The sequence below is a fragment of the Zootoca vivipara genome, chromosome 9 (genome assembly GCF_963506605.1).
Source record: "Zootoca vivipara chromosome 9, rZooViv1.1, whole genome shotgun sequence".
NCBI classification, from domain to species: domain Eukaryota; kingdom Metazoa; phylum Chordata; class Lepidosauria; order Squamata; family Lacertidae; genus Zootoca; species Zootoca vivipara.
The window spans coordinates 47,734,191-47,759,047 of NC_083284.1; the positions used below are offsets into that span (position 1 = coordinate 47,734,191).

Sequence of the window (24,857 nt, forward strand, 5' to 3'; positions counted from 1 at the left end):
GGGGTTCCCAAGGTTAACAGAAATAACAAACAAAATATTTTTGAAAAAATTGTAAGTGGAGAAAATGCCCACAACACCCCCAAAACGACTGAGAATACTCAATGGTCAAAGATAGTTTAGTGGCTATTGGGGTGGGTGGTAGATGGAATGGAGTGTTCTGAATTAAGGCATGGCTGACAGGCTGGCACAGTAAACAAGTGCACTACATATGACAACATTTTGTTGCAGCTCTACTTATACACCCATTTTCCGAACTTACCGGAACAATTTTAAGGTTCCTGCTGGAGTCTCAAAGATTCCGTTCACTGCTCAGAGGAAGCTGCTTACTCTGTCAGTGTGCTAAAATAAATCATGAGATGGTTCAAAACTTGCCCACACAACCCGAGAGGGGAAAATAACTGCCAAAGTTGTTTGTATTCTCAGTATTCCCTGCTGAAAAAAATATGAAGCATTCCAATGTGAGGAAGGGTAGAATTGGAGCTGACAGTTAGGATTTCTGTCCCAAGACTGTCACCGAGAACCCAGCCACAACCCATTGAAAAAGAAATACCTAAATATATAAGAAGAGTCCTGATTGGTCAGGCTAAAGGCCCTTCTAGTCCACCATCCTGTTTCACAGTGACCTGTGGAAGGTGTAGGAAACCTGTGGTCCTCCAGATGTTTCTGAACTACAAATCCCATCAGCCCCAACAAACATAGACAATGCCCAGGGGGATGATGGGAATTGTAGTTCTGAAAGAACTGGAAGGCCAAAGGTTCCCCACCTATAGGAAATCTGAAAGCAGGATCTGAGTACAACAACACTCCCCCACTTGCAGTTCAAAGCAACTGGTGGAGAGGTATCTCAGCCAAAGGCAGATTCCTCTGAAGGACTTGACATAGTTGCTTGGCATGGCCTACAGGCTGGCACTACAAGCAGGGCCAGCACAGCCATTAGGTGGGATGAGGCCACTGCCTCAGGGAGCGGAAGCCCCCGTGGTGGCACTCTCACCGGCCCCGCTGCCTCTGCCACTGGCAGAGAAATGTCACCAGCATCAATACTGATTTCCGATGAGATCACACCCAAATCACGTGAGATCTTGTGGAGCATGCAAAGGTGGTGCCTGGGATAAGTAGGAAGGGATAATGCAGGAGCAACACAATCCCAACTCAAAGGTGATACTTTAAGGTCCTAAGTCCTGTGGAATCTCTCCTAAGGATATACATGCAAAGTTGTCCTTGATATTAAAGTGAATGGTGGAAACCTGATTAGTACTGGAGCTCTGATGAAGCTCCATTAAAAACTTAAAGCAAAGCCTTTAGATTTAATACACTCTTGACAGAACAACCAGGTTGGGGAATGTTCCTTCTGTAAAACAAGAAAACAGTGACTTATCAAGAGCACGTTTAACAACATTTCCCCTCTGAAATTTCCAATACATAAAATTTTATATCAAAAGGTGAAAAATGAAGCACGGACAACTAATAAGTACACAAAGTACACAAGTGTATTTATTACATTTTTGCAAGCACTTGGTTCTACATTTCAAAAACGCCACCATCAAGCTGTTGGCACATTTATGTACAAAACAGATTAATTGTAATGCCTGCTACAAAGCATTCTTTGTGAAAATACAAACTCTAATACCAGAGAAAAGCCAAAAGCATCAACATCATTACAGGAGTTTAAAAGACACTGTTTTAAAAATCATCACACTGTTTTAAGACACAAAACTGAAACACTACAATATAGAATCAAAATAGGTTCATAATACCTTTCTGCAGAACTGTAAATACTGGTACTGCACATATCAGAAAATGCTGACCCCGTAAGACAGTAAAGTGTTTAAAAAAAAGTTAAAAAATTATAATTAAAAAAAATCGAAATTAACTAATACTACTTGATGCATAAACATGCCACAAGTAACTATAGTATTACCCTCTACTTACTACAAGAATTGTTAAAAATTACTGATGATGCATGACTAGTAATAGTACAAAGAAGAGTTTTACTCAAGAACTTTTATTAGAAATGCACTTACACTGAGAGAGAATTCACAATGGTCCAATAAGTGCACAAAACTAGCTAGGATTTTTTTTTTAACGCTGACAAAAATGTCTTGTCAGGATACATCACTTTAAAAGACACTTTACAGCATTCTTGTAGCATTAGAAATAGGCAAAAGAAAAAAGAAAATTAAAAACACCAATTTTGGTCCAATAATACTGATGTCCCCCCCCCCTTTTTTGTATGGTTTTTCTTTTTTTCTTTTTTTAAATACAGGTACTTCTTTCAGATCAACATTACTGACTTTTCTCTTAATATTTTCTTCCTCAAAATAAAGGTTCAGATATATTACTAACACTTCCAAACAATAGGTCCAGTAGCAGCCATTAACCTCACTTTAACATAAGACAGGTAAACCAGTATGTGTGTAGGAAAGCTACAAGCCAAGCTATTACATTTATGGAAGCCTCCTTTAAATATATCACATACAGTATATGTATAGTTCAGACAGGTGCAATCCACTTAAATTTTTAAAGCAGGTAAAAAGACTTCTGACTCTTAAGAGGTTGCTGTATTATAGATATATCACTTTCATAAATGTAGCTAAGCAGCAATTGCTCACATCGGCACATGAACAGCTTCAATTCAGCATAACCGTTGTGGGATTACAGTGATCATTCTGCAGAAACCTACGCATAGCTGTATGTAACATTGGTTCTATACACTGCGACTCTTAGAAGGTAACCGCGGTATCATACGCTTTAAAAAAAGACACATGGCCATGCATTACAAGCACCACGGTTTGCATGCTCACAATATAAACATGAATAGCCACCAATGGAACTTTGATAAGAGAGAAGAATACTCTGTTAAGTACATGAAGAAGAATCATACAATGTTAACAAAGATAAGAAGCACTTCTTTTTGTTTAGTTTTTTACCTACTCTTACAAATTTAGAAATTGCACCTTTGATTGTTTAAAATGTTCTCAGGACCCCTCTGTCAAGATGCCCACTGGTCCACCTGGCGAGATTTCCAAATCTGAAGGAATGTCAGCAGTGTGCCTCCTCGAGAAATTGTACGTGTTGTACCGTGGTCCCTTTGAAGTATACCTGTAGTTAAAGTACTTACCAAAATCCAAACTAAAAAGTATAAAAAGCTTCTTTTTTTCCTTTTCAAAAACATATAAGAAACAATGCAAAAAGGTGTTATGCATAACACATACAAAGTGATTTTAAAAAAATCAAACACATCTCCGTATTTGACAGTAGTTAGTATTCTTGATCTAACAGAAAATAATCACTTTAGGATTCAGGAAAGGGCTGTTTCGGGAGCTTTGTAGTAGAGACTGATCACACAAGCTATTAACTAATTAGGAAAACCAAGTGCTAGACAACCAAGAATTTGTACAGGGGTGATGTAGATGTCACCCTAGCTATCTTTTGTGAGAAGCACTTTTCATATTTATTTTTTTAAAATGGATAGATGTATTTTAGAATTTCTGTTTTGTTGGAAGCCGCCCAGAGTGGCTGGGGGAACCCGGCCAGATGGGCGGGGTATAAATAATAAATTATTATTATTATTCTGGCCTTTAGTTAAACAACAAATCATTCAATGGTAGAAAGTAAGACAAGGTTTTTTCTTATGTGTATGCATTGAGTCGCTCTTTAGAGCGGGTAGAATGAATGTCGTGGAGCTCTTGCTCTTCCTTTGACTTAATATCCTCATATTTCTGCATTCTGCAAGCATCTTTCACATAGGCCCAGTTGGCGGACAGAACCATAAGGTAGTGAACCTGAGAGAGGGGGAGAGAGAGAGAGAGATGCTATGGAGCTTCATCACATTTATTTCACATTTCATCACACCAAGCCAGATTCTATTGGACTCTGCCTCATTCCAGCCCTTACCTAAAAAGAGAGGAATTGACTAGAACAGCCTTTGCCAACTCGTTGCCTTCCTGATACCTACAAAACATCTCTGACTGGCTGGGGCTGATGAGAGTTGAAAGGCTGGGCTGGGACAATGGCATTCGCTAGGCAAAATGATATTCCAGGCAGAAGAGAAGCTGGAGGCATCGACCATGCTTTATTTTGTGCTTGTTTACACGATTCTCTGTTTTCTGTGACTTCTTGCAAATACCAGACAGAGGGCCTTCTCGGTAGCAGCACCCGCCCTGTGGAACACCCTTCCATCAGATGTCAAGGAAATAAGCAGCTATCCTAATTTTAAAAGACATCTGAAGGCAGCCCTTTTTAGGGAAGCTTTTAATATTTAATGCTATATCATTTTAATATTCAATTGGGAGCCGCCCAGAGTGGCTGGGGAGACTCAGCCAGATGGGCGGTGTATAAAAAATAAACTATTATTATTATTATTATTATTATTATTATTATTATTATTATACGTTCAAGCTGTTTCCATGTTGTTTACCAGTGATCCTTCTTTGCCTCCACTATGCTCACCCTCATTTGCACACCTTTCTTTGATTCTAATGGCTGTGGTTATCCAAACAATTTTGCTTATGATGTCACAGTGCTACAGCAGACAAGATGATGTTCTGACACCCCATAAGCAAGATCACAAAGGTCATTATAGCCAGTTGGACAAATAAGGTCAAGGAAGAGGAGGAAGAAGCTGCTGTAGGCACAATCAGATTTCAAAAAGCAGCAGAACAGCATTAATCTTTGGCAAGGCAATTTATTTTCAGGATGTTACTTTCAACTATTTCATGCAGTCATCATCTTCCCGCTTCCCATAATGGTACCCCTTGCCATTTCTCCTCATTTCTTATCCCTGCTCTCATTGACAAGTCCGCCAGAAGTTAAAACAATGCCAAGGCATTTTGAAAAGATGCTTATATGCTGAATGACATTGATCTAGTGTACATTTGGTTTCATGAAGGAAGGTGATGCTCCACAAGCCAGGCACATAGTCAAGGCAACTTTATCCTACTATGTAGACTTAATCTCATATCTACTCTAATTAGTTCTGAAATGACTGTCAATTTCAGGATGATGGGAGCCCACGTGCAGAAGATTGAGCTCTCCTTTTCTTTCAAGCAGGTAGTTTGAGGTTGGTGGGGTTTTCTCTTCCATCTGTTAACAATTCACTGGACAACACCGTCACTAAAAGGCTCCTGTGTAATTGAATTTTACACTTTTATGAGCAGGTTGCCCTAAAGCTTAAGTGTGTCATGTCAAGGCTTTCTGGATGCATACAAGGCAAGACATTTTTCCTTATTTTTAGACATTGTTGATGCCTGAGTTTGTTTTGTATGAGAAACTGATTTAATCTTCTGGGGTAGTAGAATTTGAGTCTAAGTCACTTCCCACAGCATTCTTTTCTCTACTTGCATGACTACAAGTGTTAAAGTCTGTAGAGTGTTTGTGCACAAAAACATGCCATGTACCAGAAGGCAGACTCTATCACTCAAATGAGGCATGTAGGACACAAATAAGAACTGAATTGGGTGGGTTTCAGTTTCCATGCTGAAATCTGCACGTTGGATTTTAATGGTTTTTATTAAATTTTTATGCTGCCCTATACCCGTATATCTCAGGGCAGTTCACTGCATAAATCCAAAAGTTAAACAGACTGCAAAAAACCATCATAGGGTTTCATTGCTTTGTTGTCAAAGTCTAAATAAGTAACTCTTCCTAAGCTTTGGAAGCCAGCAAGCTCTACAGCCCTTGAGCCTTTCCAATAAAGTTCAGGATGCTATCCTACCTGACTGAGATAAAACCTGATGTGGAGTCACTGGGCATCTTGACTAAGGCTGATGGGAATTAGATCTCAGCAACATCAGGATGACCAAAGGTACTCCATCCTTGTGGTATAAACTCCCACACAGTGTGACAGGAGTTGTGTGACATTGACAGTCCTGTCTTATCATTGTCCCCTGCACTGCTTCTTTATACGGGGTGATAAGAAAGAGTATAGAGTATATGAAAGGGACTCTGATTATTTCTGGAGGATGAGGAAGCCACCTTAACATTTGTTAGACAAGGTCAGGGCAGCTGCCTTCTCTGATGGCTTGGCTGCTTCTCTGAGTTGCAGCCTGTTGCTTAGTTCAAGGACTGCATAGCTCCTCAGACACATGTTTATTAATTTAAATGGGTCTGCTCTGAGTAGGCATAACATTGGATACAAACCAAAATATTCATTTTTAATGCAGCCTTTGGAAATTACTTGCAGTTGGCAAGTCTCTGTACTCACAGTCAGCTGAACGATTTGGAGTATTTCTCTGTGCCAAAGTACTTGTTGAGAGAACATACTTTGATGAATTAAACAGTGAAAATGTTGTCTTATATTTCAGGGTATATGGCGTATTGACCAGCCTTGCTTTTGGGAGAGCCAAGAGGAAATGAATTAAATATAATCATATAATAGATAGAAGAATTTGCACAGCTTTGCACATTCAAAGAAGGAGCCGCTTTGAAGTATTAATTAATCTTTGTTCTGGTCTGCAGAGGTAGCTAAATCAAATATGGAGACTTGAGCAAGAAAGATTAATGTGTGTCCCAAAGCTCCAAGTTCTGTCCAACCAACCATGCTGCTGTCTATTTGCTGTCTAAACAATGAGCAAGACACATTCAACAGCCACAGAACAGGAAGACAGCCATTTTTGACAAGAGGACACTGAAAAACCAATCTTATCACTATGGAAACTAAAGAAGAGGACAAGTTCAGATTTGTATAAAACATGCAAGAGCTTTATCACTATCTTTTGGAAGGTGAAAGATAGTTCTGGTGCACTTGTTGGAGGGGCATAAAGTAGCACCTCTTTGCTTCACAACAGTAAACTTGCAGACCCCACATTATTTCACTCTTAGAAGAAGCAATTTCAGAAATTGAACTGAATCCAGATATAATCTGTGTACAGTTGGCAGATGAACATTTGAAGATTGAATTAATTAATATTAGAGCATTTGTATTCCTGCTTTTCAGCCAAAAAGGCTCCCAAAGGGGCTTAAAAAGGTAAAGGTAAAGGTACCCCTGACAGTTAAGTCCAGTCGCAAACGACTCTGGGGCTGCGGCACTCATCTCGCTTTACTGAACGAGATGAGCAGCTTACATGAAATCAAAAAGAGACACTCACTATCCACAGGCTTGCATTCAAGCAAATAAACAAACAACACACAATCGAAAAGGGAAAAAGTGGGAAGACGGGGGGGGGGGACCTAAAAACTCAGGGTTTCACAGCATGTGCGAACTTGGAGCCCTCCAGACATTTTGGACTATAATTCCCATCAGCCCCAACCATCATATGCTGCCTGGAACAGATGAGGGTTGTAGTCAAAGTGCCTGGAGTGAACCAGGTTGGGTATGGCTGACCTATAGGATACCATAACCACATCATGACACATTAAGTTTAATAGAGCTAGCAGTGAGCTGGGGACCTTTGGTTCCACCAGGAGCATGTCCTTCCTATATTGGTTTTTCTTCTTATTCTAGAATTGTTACAGTATTTCAATACAACAAGGGCTGCACAAACTGCTGATAACCATTATGCTTCCCAGGTTGAAAAAAGTCAGAAGTCTTCTGGTTTCTGTTCCTGCACCAAACAATAGCCACACACTTCTGCAAAACTAGAAGCATGCCTAACTTATTTTTTTTCAATGGTTACATTTTTGCAGTCTTAAAATGGTGTGAGATACCAAAATGGAATTTGTTTGTCAGTCATCAGAACAGATTTTTCATATTTTATTTTGTACATCTGTTACCCTTGTATTTTTGTTTGCTTGCTTGTTCAGAAAAATGCATCGTGAAAAGGTCCATATGCATACTGAAGAAGATGATCTCTGAATTCAAAAAAGCCATAGAAATTTAGCAGACCAGTGTGTCCCACTAGGGCCCAAGTGACTTGGGTTCAAATCCATACTTAGCCATGAAGCTTAGAATCATAGAATCATAGAGTTGGAAGAGACCACAAGGGCCATCCAGTCCAACCCCCTGCCAAGCAGGAAACACCATCAAAGCATTCCTGACAGATGGCTGTCAAGCCTTTGCTTAAAGACCTCCAAAGAAGGAGACTCCACCACACTCCTTGGCAGCAAATTCCACTGTCGAACAGCTCTTACTGTCAGGAAGTTCTTCCTAATTTTCAGGTGGAATCTTATTGGATCAAGTTGGGTCAGTCAGGCTTTCATTCTAAGCTACTTCACGGGTTGTTGTGGGGATAAAATGAGGTGGGATATGCTCTTCTCTTTCAAAAAAATGACAGGACATAAAGCTCTTGCAATTACATTTAATATTATTCGATTTAGAGAACAAGCAGCCCTTATATTCATTGTGACTTTTACCACCAAGGGAAAGGTTTCCATATCTTACCATAGCGATGACTGCGGCTCCAGCCCCAGCAAGTGCCACAATAAACAAATGGAATGTCATGTTCAGCTGTAAATAGAACAAGGGAAACAAGTTGCAAATTGAGGATGCTAATAATAATAAAGCCCAGGTTCTGCTGCACTGCCATGCATGGATTAAGCAGCCCAATTTTCATTCATTCATTTTATTTCTGTGCCGCTCCGTAACCATTGCTCTAGGCGTGACTTTCAAATAATACCAATAGTAAGGTCACATTCTGCAAGTACCACTGTGCAAGTACCAGCTCAGTATTTATTTATCTATTAAACATTTTCCTATGTCGCCCTATACCTGCCATTCTCTGGGCAACTTTTAAAACAATATAAAACCACAAAGTTGAGAACGATACAATTAAATACCACAGTGTTAAAACATCAGGATAAAACAGAGAGGAGAGCTACAAGATCATAAAAGCAGTAAATAAAGGAGGTAAACCCTATGTAGAAGTTCCAGGAAGACCAGCCACATCAAGACATTAAAAAGGATGTGAGGGTAAAAGGTATTTGCTTGGTGCTAGAAAGGTATTAATGGAGGTGCTAGGCAGGCCTGGCTGGGGAGAGCATTTCTTAACTGAGAGGCCACTGCTGAGGTGGCTCTTTCTTGCCTGGTCAACCTGCTGTTATCTCAGCTTGTGAGGGAATTTGGAAAAGAGCCTCCATTGATTACCTCAGGGCTCAGGTAGGTACATATGAGAAGAGGTGGTCTTTATTATTGATATTTATAATCCACACTTCATCTTCTAGGATTCCCAGGGCAGTGAACACACATAATAGGACAAGGAGTTTGATCACTGTAATCATATTAAACGGTTTTTTTAAAAAAATAAAAAAATAAAAAACCACCCTGCAGCAGGGTCAAAAATGGCCATTCCCACTCATAGACCTCTTCCAAATGCCTGTTTGATCACTCTGAGCTGCCATTTTCTCCACAGGAAGGAAGCTCCAAGGTCATTCCAAATCATTGAAGAGCTTTAAGGGTCAAAAAAAGCTTTTTGAATTGGGCCTGGAAACAGACTGGGAGCCAGTGAAGGTGATGAAGTATTGGCCTCCAATGCTAATAGCACTCAATGCCAGTTAGTACTCCTGCAGCCATATTCTGTATACAGACTACAGTTTCTTTCTTCTGAGGCAGCACCATGCATTCCATGTTAAAGTAATATAAAGTATTGTCTTGATATTGGTACTCTGAAGAAATTAACTGGAGTTCTATAAATTCATTACTGGTGTAAGTGAACATTTGCATTGCCCCTGAACACCTGTACGAATTATTTTGCAATATAGAATTCTATTGCTCCCCATTTGGTTGGGGACATTTTTGGAGACTGAACCAAACATCTGAAATAGCAGCAAATTGTGTTTTGGCACTAACTGATCAAGACACGGACATGCACAGTCCTTCTCCCCCTCATTTCTGTACCTCCTTTACATTCCCCTCAAAGGGAAAACATAACTTATGTGAGCTGGTCCAAACATATTTACATCTGAACTGGATGGTTTGCTCCTAACCCAGAAGTAAGGGAGGGAACTGAAGCAGTTGACTAAGTGGAAGGGGAGGATATGAATTTGTAAGCGCCAGGGCTCATTCCCAGCCTTCCACACCATGGAGTGGAGGTATGGAGGAGTTCCTATGACTATGCACACATACTCTTTCATGGAAGGTTCAGTTTTAATAGATCTTATGAGAAAATATATGTGTACCTGTATATGTATGAGCTAAGTATATGAATTAGAAAGGTTTGGAGAAGGAGGAGCACAGGGTGGACAGTGTCGACGGGACATTCCCTGCTCATACCCCATATGAATGGAGTCATTTGTTCTTCACTGCTACGGTTAGAAATATGTTATACAGTACTTTTATATTAAGAAAATGAGTGGAAGATGGAGCAATGGTGGTATCTGTGAACCTTAAACTGCTATATCTGCAGCAGTCTCAAGCAAGTAAACTGGGCTCGTGACAAGAGAGCATTCCAGATTAAAGCATAAATTATTCCCTTAAAGTGTGAAAGGAGTGGAAGTGTGTGAGCTCCTTCTTTCCACAATGACCAAACTTTTCATACTTTCACTTACCTCAGTAGATTCACACATCCTGATGAAATTTTCAGACATTGTGCAAATCTTCTTTTCTTCTCCAATTGTTACAATTCCTGTAATGGATTAAAGACTCGGTGAGCTGTTGACACACATTTAATGAATTCAGACATGGGCTCAGATTGTTTTTAAGATGAAAGGATAATAAACTAATTGGTAACACGGAAATATGAGAACAATTCAGAGTCAGTTTGTTCCGGCACCCTTAAATTAGGCGCCCTTGGCCCCTGCAAGCCTAAATACATCATAGGCACACAATATGGGTTTGGAAATGCATTTATTTGTGGTATTTATAGGCCATTCTGTAATGAAGTTGTCAGAATGGCTCACAACAAGGATGCCTTTGCTTGGTATCGTAATCACACCAACCTAAGTACCAGGCCAGCCTCTGGCTTGAGCAGATTCCACAGGTGGACTACTCTTGCTAAAAAGGCTCTGCTTCCCAAAGCCACCCAGCACACCTTGCTTTATGGTCCCGGTCATGAAACATATAAGCACACAGGTCAAAACCAGAACCTCAAACCGGACCTGGACATAGGCTAAGAGCCACTGAAGATGGTGAGGCAGCAGCATGATGTGCTCATATAACACTACTCCTTTAAGAGTCTCTCAGACATAATAAAAACTTACTTGATCTTTGGGGGCTGTTTTCAAAGGCAGTGCCATGTACAACCCATTATAGTAGTCTGAACAAAGATAAGGTAGGGTCATAGCTGGTGCCCCAGCCTATGCTAATAAAATGGCTAAACAATTAACCAGCAATATAAAATAATGCATTAATATCTAAAATATTATAAAACATTATATGAGCTTAGCTTAACCCTGACCACTAAAAGTCAGCGCAGCCAGGCTCAGATGTTGATGCTTCATTAGCGGGAAGCAAGTATTAATAGTTGGGAGGAAGCCACCATGCATGTCTCTCCACATACCAATCAAACTCACCATGTGCTTGCACTTTCTTCTAAAGGATGCACTTGAACTTAAGAAAGAATGTGGACTATATGTATGGCTCAAGCCATTTGGGACTTGGCAAATGAAAAACAGCATTATCAGGAATTATGTCCAGAAGACACCAAGTCAGTACCAAGATGAGAATGAGAAGATGAATAAGTGGGTATCATCAGTAGTGGCCAAACCATCCTGCTTCTTGTCCTTCATGAATGATGCACTAATAACCTCAGCTAATACAGTGGTACTTCGGTTTACGAACACCTCGGTTTACGAACTTTCGGTTTACGAACTATCCTAACCCGGAAGTTAGTAAGCCGAGGTGCCGGAGGTCTACTGAGCGTCCGATGCCTTTGGGGAGGCCGGGCCTTCGCTCCGATGCCTCCTGGAGGCCCGCAGCGAAGGCCCGGCCTCCCTGAAGGCATCCGAGCGTCGGATACCTTCGGGGAGGCTGGGCTTCGCTCCGATGCCTTTGCGGAGGCCAGGGAGCGTTTCCGCGACTGGGCTGCAGCCGCGAAAGCGGTCCCCGGCCTCCGCAAAGGCATCAGAGCAAAGCCCCGGCCTCCGCAAAGGCATTGGAGCGAAGTCCCGGCTCCGATGCCTTCCGGAGGCCGGGGAGCGTTTCCGCGACTGGGCTGTGCAGCCGCGAAAGCAGTCCCCGGCAACCGGAAGCCAGGGACCGCTTTCGCAGCTGCACAGCCCAGTCGCGAAAGTGCTCCCCGGCCTCCGCAAAGGCATCGGAGCGGCTTCGCTCCGATGTCTTTGCGGAGGCCGGGGAGCACTTTCGCGACGCTCCCCAGCCTCCGGAAGGCATCGGAGCAAAGTGGTTAATCCGTTCTAGGGGGTGTTTTTCCTCGTCTAGAACGGATTAATCAACTTCCCATTACTTTCAATGGGAAAGTTCACTTTGGTTTACGAACACTTCGGTTTATGAACAGACTTCTGGAACCAATTGTGTTCGTAAACCGAGGTTCCACTGTAAAGGGCTCAGCCATACAGTACTTGTCTGGCACTCACTAGTTAGAAAGATTGTGGCCCAGTTTGGCTGTAAGACTAAACCATGACTTAGTGTTATGTGTATCAAGCAAGAACAAGCCTTGGATTCATGTACTCCTCCCCTCCTGCCTCTCCACTGCTGTGACCATGGGCAAGACATTAGAAGTTTTAAAACTCTCATTAAACTATGGTTTGTTTGGATGTAAAAAGAAACTGTAGTTTCTTTAAAACCTCAATAAATTTTAATTTTATCCTTGCATAGTAAGAGAAGATAGGGAGCATGCAAGCTCCAGGCTCATTGCTACTAATGCACATAGTGCTACAATTTGGCTTAGCATGAAATCTGAAAAGGGACTATGCGTACAATTTACAAGCTGTCATCATCATGTCCACAAATACGATCTCCTGCACATGCAAGGAAGGCTGACTAAAATGTGTTCATTTTATTCACTGACATTTGTTGACTAGATGTTTGATCTAGTATTTCTAAAAGTGACGCAAGCATTTTAATGAGTTGTGGGGGTTTTTTTTATAAAAGAAAAAGATAAAACTGATCCACAAGTCATTCACTTACCAAATTGACGGAGGTCCAAGCAGAGGTTTGCCCCTTCCACTAGGGTGGTGTTTTTGCAAATAGTCCACATGTTGAAGTACATGTAAACAGGCAGAGAGGTGAACGCTGTAACACCCAACCAGGCCAGCATGAAGATATATGTCAGCATGATAAACTGTAACAAATAAGAAAAGAGTGAGACAGAAACCTGAATAATATTTTAGACTATTTTCTTTCCCCAATAAACCTGCCAGTCATAGAACAAGGAAGAAATTTTAAAAAATTGTTTGTTTGTTTTAATCCCACCTATCTATTTATTTGTAACTAAAAACTTTCCAATATTGAATTTATCTGATTATAATTCAGATAAGCAAGCTTTTATGGTTCACCATAAAAGGGTCTGCACAAATCACTTCAATATAAATGGATCAGGTGGAATCAAGCTCATAAGCTTTTATAAGAGAAAAACACGACCTGAAGTCAAATGTATCCACAATATAACCTATGCTGGCAGAATGGCAGATAAGCCATGGCCAACACATATATCCTGGCAGAACACCACAGATGTGCTGGCAAAGGGGCTGAAATGGGGTGGAGTAATGGGAAGGATGTGGGCAGCAAAGTGGAGGACAGGATCACTGACCTGCCTCCCACAATGAGGGGGCCCAAGGTCACATGATACGTCTCACCCCTGCCTGGTGCTCTCCCAGCGGCAGCGGGACATGGTGGCCCCGCAATATTGGGGGTGCTTGGCACTCTGCCAAATATTGAGGAGGCCGAAGCCCCTTCCACCTCCTATAGTTGACACCCCAGTGGAGGAACACTTCCTATGCTCCTTTGATCCACAGAGATACCTTCCATTGATGGCACCAAGAATTTCCCTCCCAGTAATTTCAATGAGAGAGAGGGAGAAATAGCACTGGTGCTAATTCTGCCATGATGGAGCAGATGAAATGGTGGAACTCAGCACCCAATCACAGCACTCAGCTGTTATTCACAGAGGGAGTATGACACAGGTTACAGGTTCTCGCTTACCTTGGAAGAGCCACTGCTAGTCAGTGTTGACAAAACTGGGTTAAATGGCCAAATGGTCTCACACAGTACAAGGAAGTTTCCTATGTTCATCATTTGTGCTCAGTCCTCCCTCCATGCACCTCCCCCCCTCGCCTGCCAAGTTGTGTTTAGCTTCCTCCTCTTCTCTCAGACCTCCACCACCTCCTTCCTACTCCTTGCAATTGTTCCCTTCCTTTACCTTCTTCCCATCATCCCACCCATTGACTCCACCACCAATCATTGCTAACCTTCATTCTGCCTCTTCTCCTTACCGTGCTCCAGCCACAGTGGGCAAAAGAACCCAGGCAGCAGTCATTGCCTTAGATTGGGTGTGGAGAACCCAACTATTTGGATGTTGCTGCCCAGCAAGCATGGCAAATAGCTAGGGGTGATGAGAGTTGTTGTTCAACAACATCTGGAGGGCCAAAGTTCCCCACACCCACTGTAGGCCATAGGACAGCTACCCTGTAGACATTCATATTGCCCAATGACTCCCTTCACAGTTTAAAGACCGTTGGCAGGGGGCGAGGGAAAGACTGAGGTCAGAGCAAGCACATCTTTTCAAATAACAGTTGGCTTCCCACCAGAACTCCCTCTCTGCCTCAGGTTCCAGCTGAAGGAAAGTGGTTTATTTATTATAAAGTTATTCCACAAAATAGAAAAGGATACATAAGAAAAGGAGATGAGATGGCAATTGAGACATGAATAATTTATTCATTTATATTGTCTAAAATTTGAACATGTGGGATCCACGCAGAGTTGGTTTTCTAATGTTTTCTAATGGATCTAACACAACATGAAATATAATGTGTATGTGTGTGCATGCGTGCCTAATATTTATTGAAGTGCAAAACATCACAATAAACAAACAATACATACACTCATTTCAAGTCTACAAGTTTTACAAAAATAAATAAATGGCAGCATTAATGTTATACGGTCCAGTCAGGAACACCAACTGCAAACTCACTTTGCACTAGCAAATCATTGCAAAGGGAGTATGTGTTACATCCTTATGCTGATTAACATATGTAATGAAAGGAAAGCATGTCTCAGAAAATATATCCTCCTGAGTTTCACCACTAGCTGTGGAAAAACCCTCCTTCGCCTCAGCTATCTCCATATGGGCTGCTACTAATAGCATTACAGAAGGGTTTGTATGAACTACATTCTTATTAAATCCCTTGTAAAGAGTGCGTAGAGCTAACACCAAAGGTTGTGTCGGTTGCTGAGGAATATCACAATATGCACTGAGCACATATTAGGCAGGAAGGATTAATTCTGTTTTCTGAAAGGCTGGTGATGCTGGATTTCATTCTACATATTTAGCATTTCAGGGCACTCTGATTCCATGTAGACCCCGCTATGTTTTAATTGACAACCACAGGATTGCAAAATAACAGTCACTTAAAATAATCTGAATTCCTCAACTTTCTTCATCTTAATTTTTTTATGTAGCACAATATTACTATCATTTGGATTAAGAAAACAAGTATGGCAGCAATCGTATACACCATTACTTGGAAGTGAGTCTCACTCAAATCAATGGGGCTTACTTTTGAGTAGGTATGCATAGCAGTGTGCGGCATAAGAAATATATTGGTGGATGGGATCTTTTAACAAATAAAAGCAAACCCACTTTTTATTTTATTTATTTTTTTAACCCTATTACCTTTTACGTCTTGTCATTTCCCCCCCTTTCTGTTTTATAGCTCTGTGCCTCTCCAACATTACTTAAGCAGATGAGACATCTCTGCCAACCCCAGGCACTCTAACTGAAGAAATTACTTGGAAGCAGAGAGTCATTTAAGAATATCAAATTGTAGGCTAAAAATAAAAGGTTGGTCTTCACTTCTTCTCCGACTAAATGTTTTTGTTTCTGCAACCATTTAAACTAATTCTGGGTGCAATGAAAAGATCCCCAAAGTATAGTTAATTATATATTACTCTGCAATTTGTAAAGACTAAAAACACTCCCATTTTGGTGATCCTTTCAGAGGACTGAAAACAACATGCTTTTACCATGTGATGCCTGTAACATGAGGAAGCAGATGGGTGGTAACATAGGGTTTAATCACATAATGAGAAGCTACCTTCCCATGTCATCCCAGGCACAACACAAGAAGCCCTTATGCTCCCTGTATCCTGCTCTACTATTCTAAACCATGAACTGAAAAATCAACAGTCCTTTAAGGCTCCATTAAAAGCTGCTCTGGTTTTCCAAAAGCTGCTCTTGTTTTCCAGAAGTGGCTTTGTCATGCTGGCCACATGACCTGGAAGCTGTACGCCGGCTCCCTCGGCCAATAATGCGAGATGAGCGTCGCAACCCCAGAGTCGGTCACGACTGGACCTAATGGTCAGGGGTCCCTTTACCTTTTTAAAAGCTATCTAATATTAGAATAAGGTCAGGTACGGCAAAGCAGTAATGGCCTAGTGGCTATTCATGTTACATCCACCATTCATCTTGATCAGCAATAGACTTTGGGCTCTTCCTGATGAACTGATTGTTCAGCATTCATCCTGTTTTAGACTATGTCCTTTTTTTATTGAGTATGGAGTCATCCTGATTTGCTTGTGGGGTGTTTACAGGTCTTCCTGTTAATCATTTCTTCATCCCTCACTTTTAAATGCCTTTCCCTGTTGCTTTCCAAAATGAAAAAGGTCCTTTTTAAAATTTGTTGTGTTAGGGTGACAGAGCACTTCAATTGCACAAACCCAAAGTTCTGCTATCTACTTGAATCGTTCCTGCAAATACTCATAGCTGCCAAGTTTTCCCTTTTCTCGCGAGGAAGCCTATTCAGCATAATGGAATTTCCCTTTAAAAAGGGGATAACTTGGCAGCTATGCAAATACTGACAGTCTGGAGGCACCCTTTTTTTTGATAGCCCGGGACAGAATGCCAGAGATAATTACAAAGCAAAACAGCAGTTTTAAGCTGCCAACCAGGGATAATCAAAGGATCGTATGGGCCACATTCCCAGCAGTTGAATGCAAGGATTTGTATTCAGACATGGATGTTCAACACATAACTTTAGTCTGAGCAGATGAACCAGCAGCACAGTGCAAGTACCTAGCAGAATGAGCCCTCACATCCTGAGACCTACTTTGAAGAGTGATGTAAAAACAAGAAGGTTCATTGGATCAGGACCATGCTGATGCTTTAGGAAAGGGTGGGGTAGCTATAAGGATGATGCGTTAGTGCCTAGCTGATGCTGACGCAAAATGTCACTCTGCTCAGCATCCAGTTCTGTGGCATTTCTTGGTTGGACAGCTACTTTGGAAACCTTTCCAGAGGCTCATGCCCTGACTCTGCTGGACAGCTCCCTGGCCTTGCTGGTAAGACAGAAAGTAGCAGTGGAATTGGGGCAGTCATGTGGGATAGAGCAAGTGGGGAGTGGATGCAAGGGAAGCAACCATGTCACTCCTCTAACATAAAAACTGGCCCCTAGTGTCCTATGTGGGACTAGCAGTCTAGACTCTGTTTGAGGAAAGGGTTAGTTCTATTAAGTATGATTCAACCTTGGTGCCATTTTAGTGCTAGGTAAAGACCTATTTATACTCCGAGACATTTGACACCTATGTTTTATCTCCTGTCTGGTGTTCTGCTGCCTTCTTATCTGTTGCTGTTCCTATTGTCACGGTTGTTTTATGCTGCTTTAAATTACAACTGTTGCATACTTGCATCTGTACATTTATACTCTAAGCCATCTGAGGAAAGTTTTGTGATGGGTACAGCATAAATGGGTTAAATCAATAAACAGAAGGGTTTTTTTATATGCTGGTTACCCAGTGTATGGGGCGCGGGTGGGTTAAACCACAGAGCCTAGGGCTTGCCGATCAGAAGGTCGGTGGTTCGAATCCCCGTGACAGGGTGAGCTCCCGTTGCTCGGTCCCAGCTCCTGCCCACCTAGCAGTTCGAAAGCACGTCAAAGTGAAAGTAGATAAATAGGTACTGCTCCGGTGGGAAGGTAAACGGTGTTTCTGTGCGCTGCTCTGGTTCACCAGAAGTGGCTTAGTCATGCTGGTCACATGACCCGGAAGCTGTACGCCGGCTCCCTCGGCCAGTAAAGCGAGATGAGTGCAGTAAAGCGAGACGTCTGCAGACTAAATTAAGTTGTGATTGTTTATTTCTTCAGAGTTAAAGCAATCTTATACACACATCTGGTGGTACATTTCACTGAACTTCAAATGACTTACTTCTGAGTAGACATGAATAGAACTGCATAGATAATGCAAGTCCCATTTTATTTCTAATTTTAGTTTCATGCTTGCTCTGGTATTGAGTCAAAGAAAAATCCCTCTTTTACATGATGACAATTATTATTAGGTCATTATTATTAGAATACCAACTAATACTGCCATGCAAAACATAGTAATAATTAAATATATGAAATTTACAGCAATTTCTTCTATTGAATTGACTGAGGCTAAATTTGTTTAATACTGTGTTGAAAGGGAAAGAAAGCTGAAGAAATTTACCAGATTGTATGTCTGAGGATCTAACATAGCCACTGTTTTGGCCAAGCAACAATTTGCCTAGTAATAGAAGTCTTAGGCACTGTAAAGTGCATTATAGTCAACTAATTATGGACAGACACCTCTTGGAGGATATTCATGAAGGAACTGATATTCAGAAGCTTAAGGCCTGCAACAGTGGAGGCAGAACCTAGCAATCATGGCTATTAGCCACTACCAATCCTATCCTCCAAGTCTAAGTGTCTTCTGAGTAGACATTCACAGGATTGTACTGTCAGCCAACCTGTAGTTTTTTTTTAAAAAAGGATTTTGTTATGTCTCCTGGGGGGCAGTAGTCTGACTTAGGGGTCGTACACAGCTTTGTCCTCCAACACCTTATTACCTTTTCCCTCCACCCAAAGCACCTGTCACCTGAGGAGGTTGCCTCCCTCTGCCTAATGGTAGGGTTGGCCCTGCAGACGAGTTTGTGCCTATACAGATGCACATTTCAATTTTCAATTAAACAGTTATAAATTACAGCAAGATCTAACTACTGCCACCACAACATGAACTGCGTTCCAATTTTACAAGGTATCTCCTTGTGGGCTGTTGTTGTTGTTGTTGTTGTTGTTGTTGTTTTAAAAAGACAATTTCATTTTATTTCTTGTTACACTATGTGTTAAGAACTTGATAGACATTTTGGGGAGGAGGCTGGGTATACACCCAGTGTGCTGGCCTGCTGCCATCCACATTGTTTCACTTCTTCATTCCCAATTGTCTCTTCCCTGTTGGTGACAATGTCAACAGCAGAACTAGCAAAACAGCTAGAACAGGCATATCGATCAGAATAATAGTCACTCAGGGTTCTTCCACTGGTTCTTCTATTCTCCACCTCTTTTTAACTTTAGGCCAGGGATCCTCCAGATGTCAGATGCCAACTCCAGCAAACCTGGCCAACGGTCAGGTTTGATGAGTTACAATCCAACAGCATCTCAAAGGCCACAGGTCCCTAATCCCTGTTTTAGGATTCATTTCCCTTACTCCTTTTCTGTTTGCAAAGATGAAGCATATACAGCAGGGGGTGTGAAGCACCCTGAGTCACAGCTTCTAAATTAGGTCCTTCCTTCTTCTTGAAATGCTCATATATTCCCTTCTGCATTATTAATTGGTGTCAATGTGATTGATTCTTCCAGGTTTACTTTCCTGCCTCCAACTGTTTTTCACGAGGAAGAAAATGAGAACAATGTGTCGAATGCTTTATTAATAATGAAACAATACGTAGTAATTTATCATACTTCAGTAATATTTGTAATTAAATCTATATAGTGAAGCCTATGTGAACATGATATGAAAAAAATAATGTTATGGGGAGAAAAATATATCTGAGACAGTTCAAGTGCCTGCTGCACAATCAATTACAACTTCTGACAGCGTAAGGTTATTGAAAATTGGGTTTCTGTTCTCTTGAATTAGCTATTTAGAACTTGTAAAACTCCAGCCCAAGCATTTGTGTGGGTAGGTCTGCCTACAATGCCACTGCAATGCTGTTTTGTTTTGCTACAAGAGCCTAATTATCAGCACATCCCACAATAAGCATGCATATATTTGACTTAGGGCTCAATCCCAACCCCCTTTGTCCTGGGCTGGGATGGAAGAGGAATGACTCAGTCTAGCTCTCCCAGCCTCTACTTGCAGTGACACCAAATGCAAGGACAAGACACAGCCCACGTCTGCTATATGCACCCAGATCTCTTATTTCAAAACGCTGGTGAATAGTCCTTAACGGAGATGTGCAAGGTTGCCACAGCAACAAGAAAAATGGTTACCATGCTCACATGAGAGATGTTGCATTCCACAAAAGGGGCATACAAACTCTCTATCTTGTAATCTCTTGATCCTGTTAAGGTAGAGAGATGCAGACACAGTCCTAGGAAACAGTCACAGGTAAATGAAGTATTGCTTATGGGTAAATTCTCAGCTGAAAAGGAATTAAAAGACTCAGACATGGCAGTCAACAGTCTAATTATCATGATGAACCAGAGGGAAGAATGGAATATTTGGTAATTGAATTAGATCCCTTTAGAAAGGAAATAAATGGAATGGCAAAGAGAGTGCCTACTACGTAGTTGCAATTACTATATACAAGCGGCTGGGCCTGCGATAGTGCAATCTACTTATTATAAAGCTAAGTAGCAATCAAGGTGATGAATAGCCCACTACTAGCATAAAAATAAACCTGCCGGCTGTGAGTGAATGTGTAGAATTATACATCCATCTTATGAACAATGGAGATTCTACTCAAACTGCTAGCAGTGGAGCATTAGGAAGGAAATGTCTGACAGTTGACATCAGAGTCAGCATAACTGTGAAAAGGTAAATCCAAATAAAGTATAGCATAATTCTCTTTGGAAAGTATTCATATTGCATTCTAATTGTTTATGAACACAGCCTGGGCAGTCTTGGAGAAGACACCTTCCCATGAGCTTCCTTAGTTGAAATTCCTGTATCACAGAGGGTTGGGTGTTCCTTCCAGCTCTACAATTCTATAATTCTATGCATAGAGAGTCTACCTTCTCACTACCATTATCCCCTTGCTTGCCAAGCAGAAAACCAATGAACAAGCTACCAGTGGTTTCTACTGGGACTGCCAGGTTTTATGAAAATAAATCACTCATTCTTCATTTTCCTCTTACCCCCTTGGAATATCTACTTCTACTTATTCCTTTCATGACATCATTATTATGCATCTTCTCAATCTCCCACCTGTGCTACTAATCACTGTGCCATGTAGGGATAACTAAATGGCACCAGGACAGAGAATAAGTTGAACCAGAAGCTATAGACTGGGGTGGGTAGTGATTTTTGACAGCAGCCCCATTTTTTTATATAGTTCTGCCATTATTCAGTTGGCAACATGCAGTACTTAGACATATGCTCATTTGTAGCAAGCTATGGTGCTTGTTCCAATCCACACATGCAAACACATTACATAAACAGTCCATATAAACAAGATGGATGGATTCAAAGCGTGTCTCTTTTCCTCTGGGAAGAAAAATCTCTTCCAAGAACCATTAAAAACCATTAAGTGAGAATGTGAAAGAGAACATAAGCAGAACTATGGAGAACCAGAACATTATGTAATTGTGTTTACTTCCCAGCCTGCATATGCAAATAATAATGCTGAGGCATGCATTACTAGGATAATGACACGATTTCTGCATCCAACTTAGCTGATTACAAAATCCCTCAAATTCCAGCAGTCAATATCCATTATCACCCATATAAAGTTAAACCAATATGAGCACAACTATGTTAAATATTAAATACATTTCATTCTGTACTCCTAATTTATCTCATATTAAATTTATTGGGCTAGATTGTGGCTTGAGAAAGGATGTTAATTTTGTTCTACACAAATGAACCTGAACCCAAACTCTGTGTCCACAGATATGCCTCTAAACTTTCAGAGGAACAACACTGAAAAACATGTTTGCCCTAGGGTAAGACTTAGCTGGGCTATTTTTCCATCTTTGCTTCCAACACAAATGGTTTGGTTTCTTTTCTCTTCTTTGTATGTCATTTCAGTATAAGAGTGATTGGCATAGGAATGTAAGCCTTCTGTGTATCATTCTTACATGGCAGTCTGACTGACCTTGTAGACAGTGGGTTCATTTAAATCTCCTGGGATATGGGAAGGGCAATGCAAACATAAATAGCAATAAAGATGCCCAAGTGAGTTGTTGGATCAGCAGATTAACTTGGAGCTGCTTTTTCTAGAGGGCAAGAAAGAGAACTATCAAAGGAGATGGAAGCTGATCAATTATGTGATGAGTAGTAATGCATGACTGTATTAGAAGCCTGTTAAGGTATTCAGTGGTCAGAAAAAGAACCACAATAGATAATAAATGTTGTGGTCCCTTGGAGTGCATACAAAAGTAGACTTAAATCTAGATTCACTACATTGTTTTTCTCTTGCAGCATGAGAGTGGCTTACTCCCATCTTCACAATGTATTGGTGAACAAATTGACTGCTGATTCAGTAGTCTGGCTTGCCCCCGCCCCCATGCTTCAGGCATACAGTGCTGAATGTACATTTTTTTCCAGTTAAATGTACATTTGCCCTCCTTAAAGCAGGGTGGGGGGAACACTGAAAAGCTACCTTAGGGGAGAGGTGTGTTAGTGATAATTTTAGTTTATAATTTATTTTACTTAAACAGTTTATATCCTGCTTATCTAGAATCAGTGCTCTTTTTATAGAAAAGGAGGTGCTGGATCTTAGAGTTCATTGTAGACAGGGCTTTCTTTTTTCTAGCTGGAACTCACCAGAACTCAGTTCTGGTACCTCTCAGGTGGGCACCATTGCCATTATATTAGAACAAGGGAGGTGTTCAAGGAAAGCCCTGTCTACAATAAACTCTAAGCTGTATAAAGAAATACAATACAGAAAGGGTAAAAAAAAAATCAGTTAAAACTTAAAAAAAAATCAGACTCGAATTAAAATGCTTGCTGGAATAAAAAGGAAAGAAAGGCTTTAGTATTTGCTGGAAGTTCAATAGGCAGAGGGCTTGTCTGACCTCAACTGCAAGGGATTTGCACAAAATTAGCCCCACCATCTAGACCAGGGCCCCCCAAACTAAGGCCCGGGGGCCAGATGCAGCCCATTCGCCTTCTCAATCCGGCCTGCGGACGTTCCAGGAATCAGCATGTTTTTACATGAGTAGAATGTGTCCTTTTATTTAAAATGCATCTCTGGGTTATTTGTGGGGCATAGGAATTCGTTCATTATTTTTTTTCCAAAATATAGTCCGGCCCCCCACAAGGTCTGAGGGACAGTGGACCAGCCCCCTGCTGAAAAAGTTTGCTGATCCCTGATCTAGACTCATGGCTCCTAGTGGATGTGAGCCATGTATCCAAGACATGGGTGTCACTGATAGTCCCACAAAGACCTCAGTGCTCAAGCAGTGATTTAATGGATTAGGCAGTCCTTGAGGTAACTTGGACCCAAGCTGTTAACAGCCGGACAATCAGGGCTTTTCAGCCTCAGCCACTGCTGTAAAGTCGCAGAACCAGCTTCCTTTGTGCTCGGTCTGCAAGAGAAAGTTCTATGTCTTACAAAATTTTGTGAGTGCACTTCCCCAGGGGGCTTACTGCACAACTTAAGTACACCTGTGCATACCCTTTGCAGAGCCAAAAGTTTTAAATGTTAAGTAGCAAGTATGCGAAGAACAGTTTTATACCCGAACCCCAAAAACCCATTCACAGAATTTAGGAATCAAAGCCACACCCTATGGTATTAGAACTATCTGTTCAACCTCTATCTGGTGTGACAGCCTGGCTAATAATTGAGATTTGCATAGTGCACTTTATCTGAAGAGCACAGGGCTGTTCACAACATTAAAATACAATAAAGGACACAAAATGCATAAACAAACCAATCACCCACAAACACATTTCAAAGAACATAGAATGGCCCGGCTTCCCATTCTGAGCATTTGTAAAGTCTTTTTTCTTCATGTGCATTCTTTTATGTTTAATAAGTTCGAACTTAGAAGCAAGGACCTCATCACAGTCTGAGTATTTTTATGTACCCAGGAAGGCATCAGGCATAACTCTCTGGCCATTCTTGGTGGAGTACAAATTTCCCTACTATAAAATGCAGCGCATTGCATTTGTCCACAATACATTTATGATATTACAGTATGCATAGAGAAGGCATTGAAAATATTAGTGCATATGAACAAAGGACACTTCTGCGAGTGCAAAGCTTGTTGTTGTTGTTGTTGTTGTTGTTGTTGTTGTTGTTGTTGTTGTTGTTGTTGTTAAACCTTTCACCATGCATAATTTTGGGGTGCATACATAATATTTTAAAATAAATACAGTAATATATGAATACCATGCATCAAATACATCTTTGTAGTTATTCCCATCTTTGTTTTTATTTCCTGTTCATAGTTGTTCTGTCTTTTCGCACCTTCCCATTCTGGGAACGTTATGTATATTATCAAAAATTACTCAACAGATACAGTTACTGAAGAGTTTAATTCCATCGTAGAAGTAGGTGTTCCGAATAATTTGTCCAAGCAGTTTTCAAATACAGGTCCAAGACCTCTCTTAAAATGATTACTTTTCATTGTTGTACTGAATCCAAAAGGAAAACCATCCAGTATTGAAATACAAGCCATTTCTGCTTCTATTCATCAAACTGTTGGTTAATATCCCTTAAGCACCACAAAAATAGTACTAAAGGGTACCAGCTTATCATGTTAAATTGATGTGAATACCTCAAAGGAAGATTTATGTGGCTGATAGAAAGCTATTCTACAGAGCGAGATTGAAATCTTATTAATGATTAAAAATTTCTGCAAGCATATGTGCAAAAATATAATAAATAACTTAGCAGTAACGGCAAAGC

The 24,857-nt window shown here is 40.9% G+C and overlaps 1 protein-coding gene across 3 annotated transcripts in view; it reads right to left on the bottom strand.

The window, feature by feature from the left end:
• Positions 1-2,214: 2,214 nt before the first annotated feature.
• Positions 2,215-24,857, bottom strand: part of GPM6A (glycoprotein M6A) — a 198,349-nt gene continuing 175,706 nt past the window's right edge. For all 3 annotated transcript variants that reach the window (XM_060278716.1, XM_060278714.1, XM_060278715.1), the window contains 4 exons: positions 12,959-13,112; positions 10,420-10,496; positions 8,318-8,383; positions 2,215-3,782 (listed from right to left, as the gene is read on the bottom strand). In XM_060278716.1, coding sequence (XP_060134699.1) covers positions 3,630-3,782; positions 8,318-8,383; positions 10,420-10,496; positions 12,959-13,112 — 450 coding nt within the window. In that variant the 3' untranslated portion in view covers positions 2,215-3,629. The remainder of the gene's footprint in view (positions 3,783-8,317; positions 8,384-10,419; positions 10,497-12,958; positions 13,113-24,857) is intronic.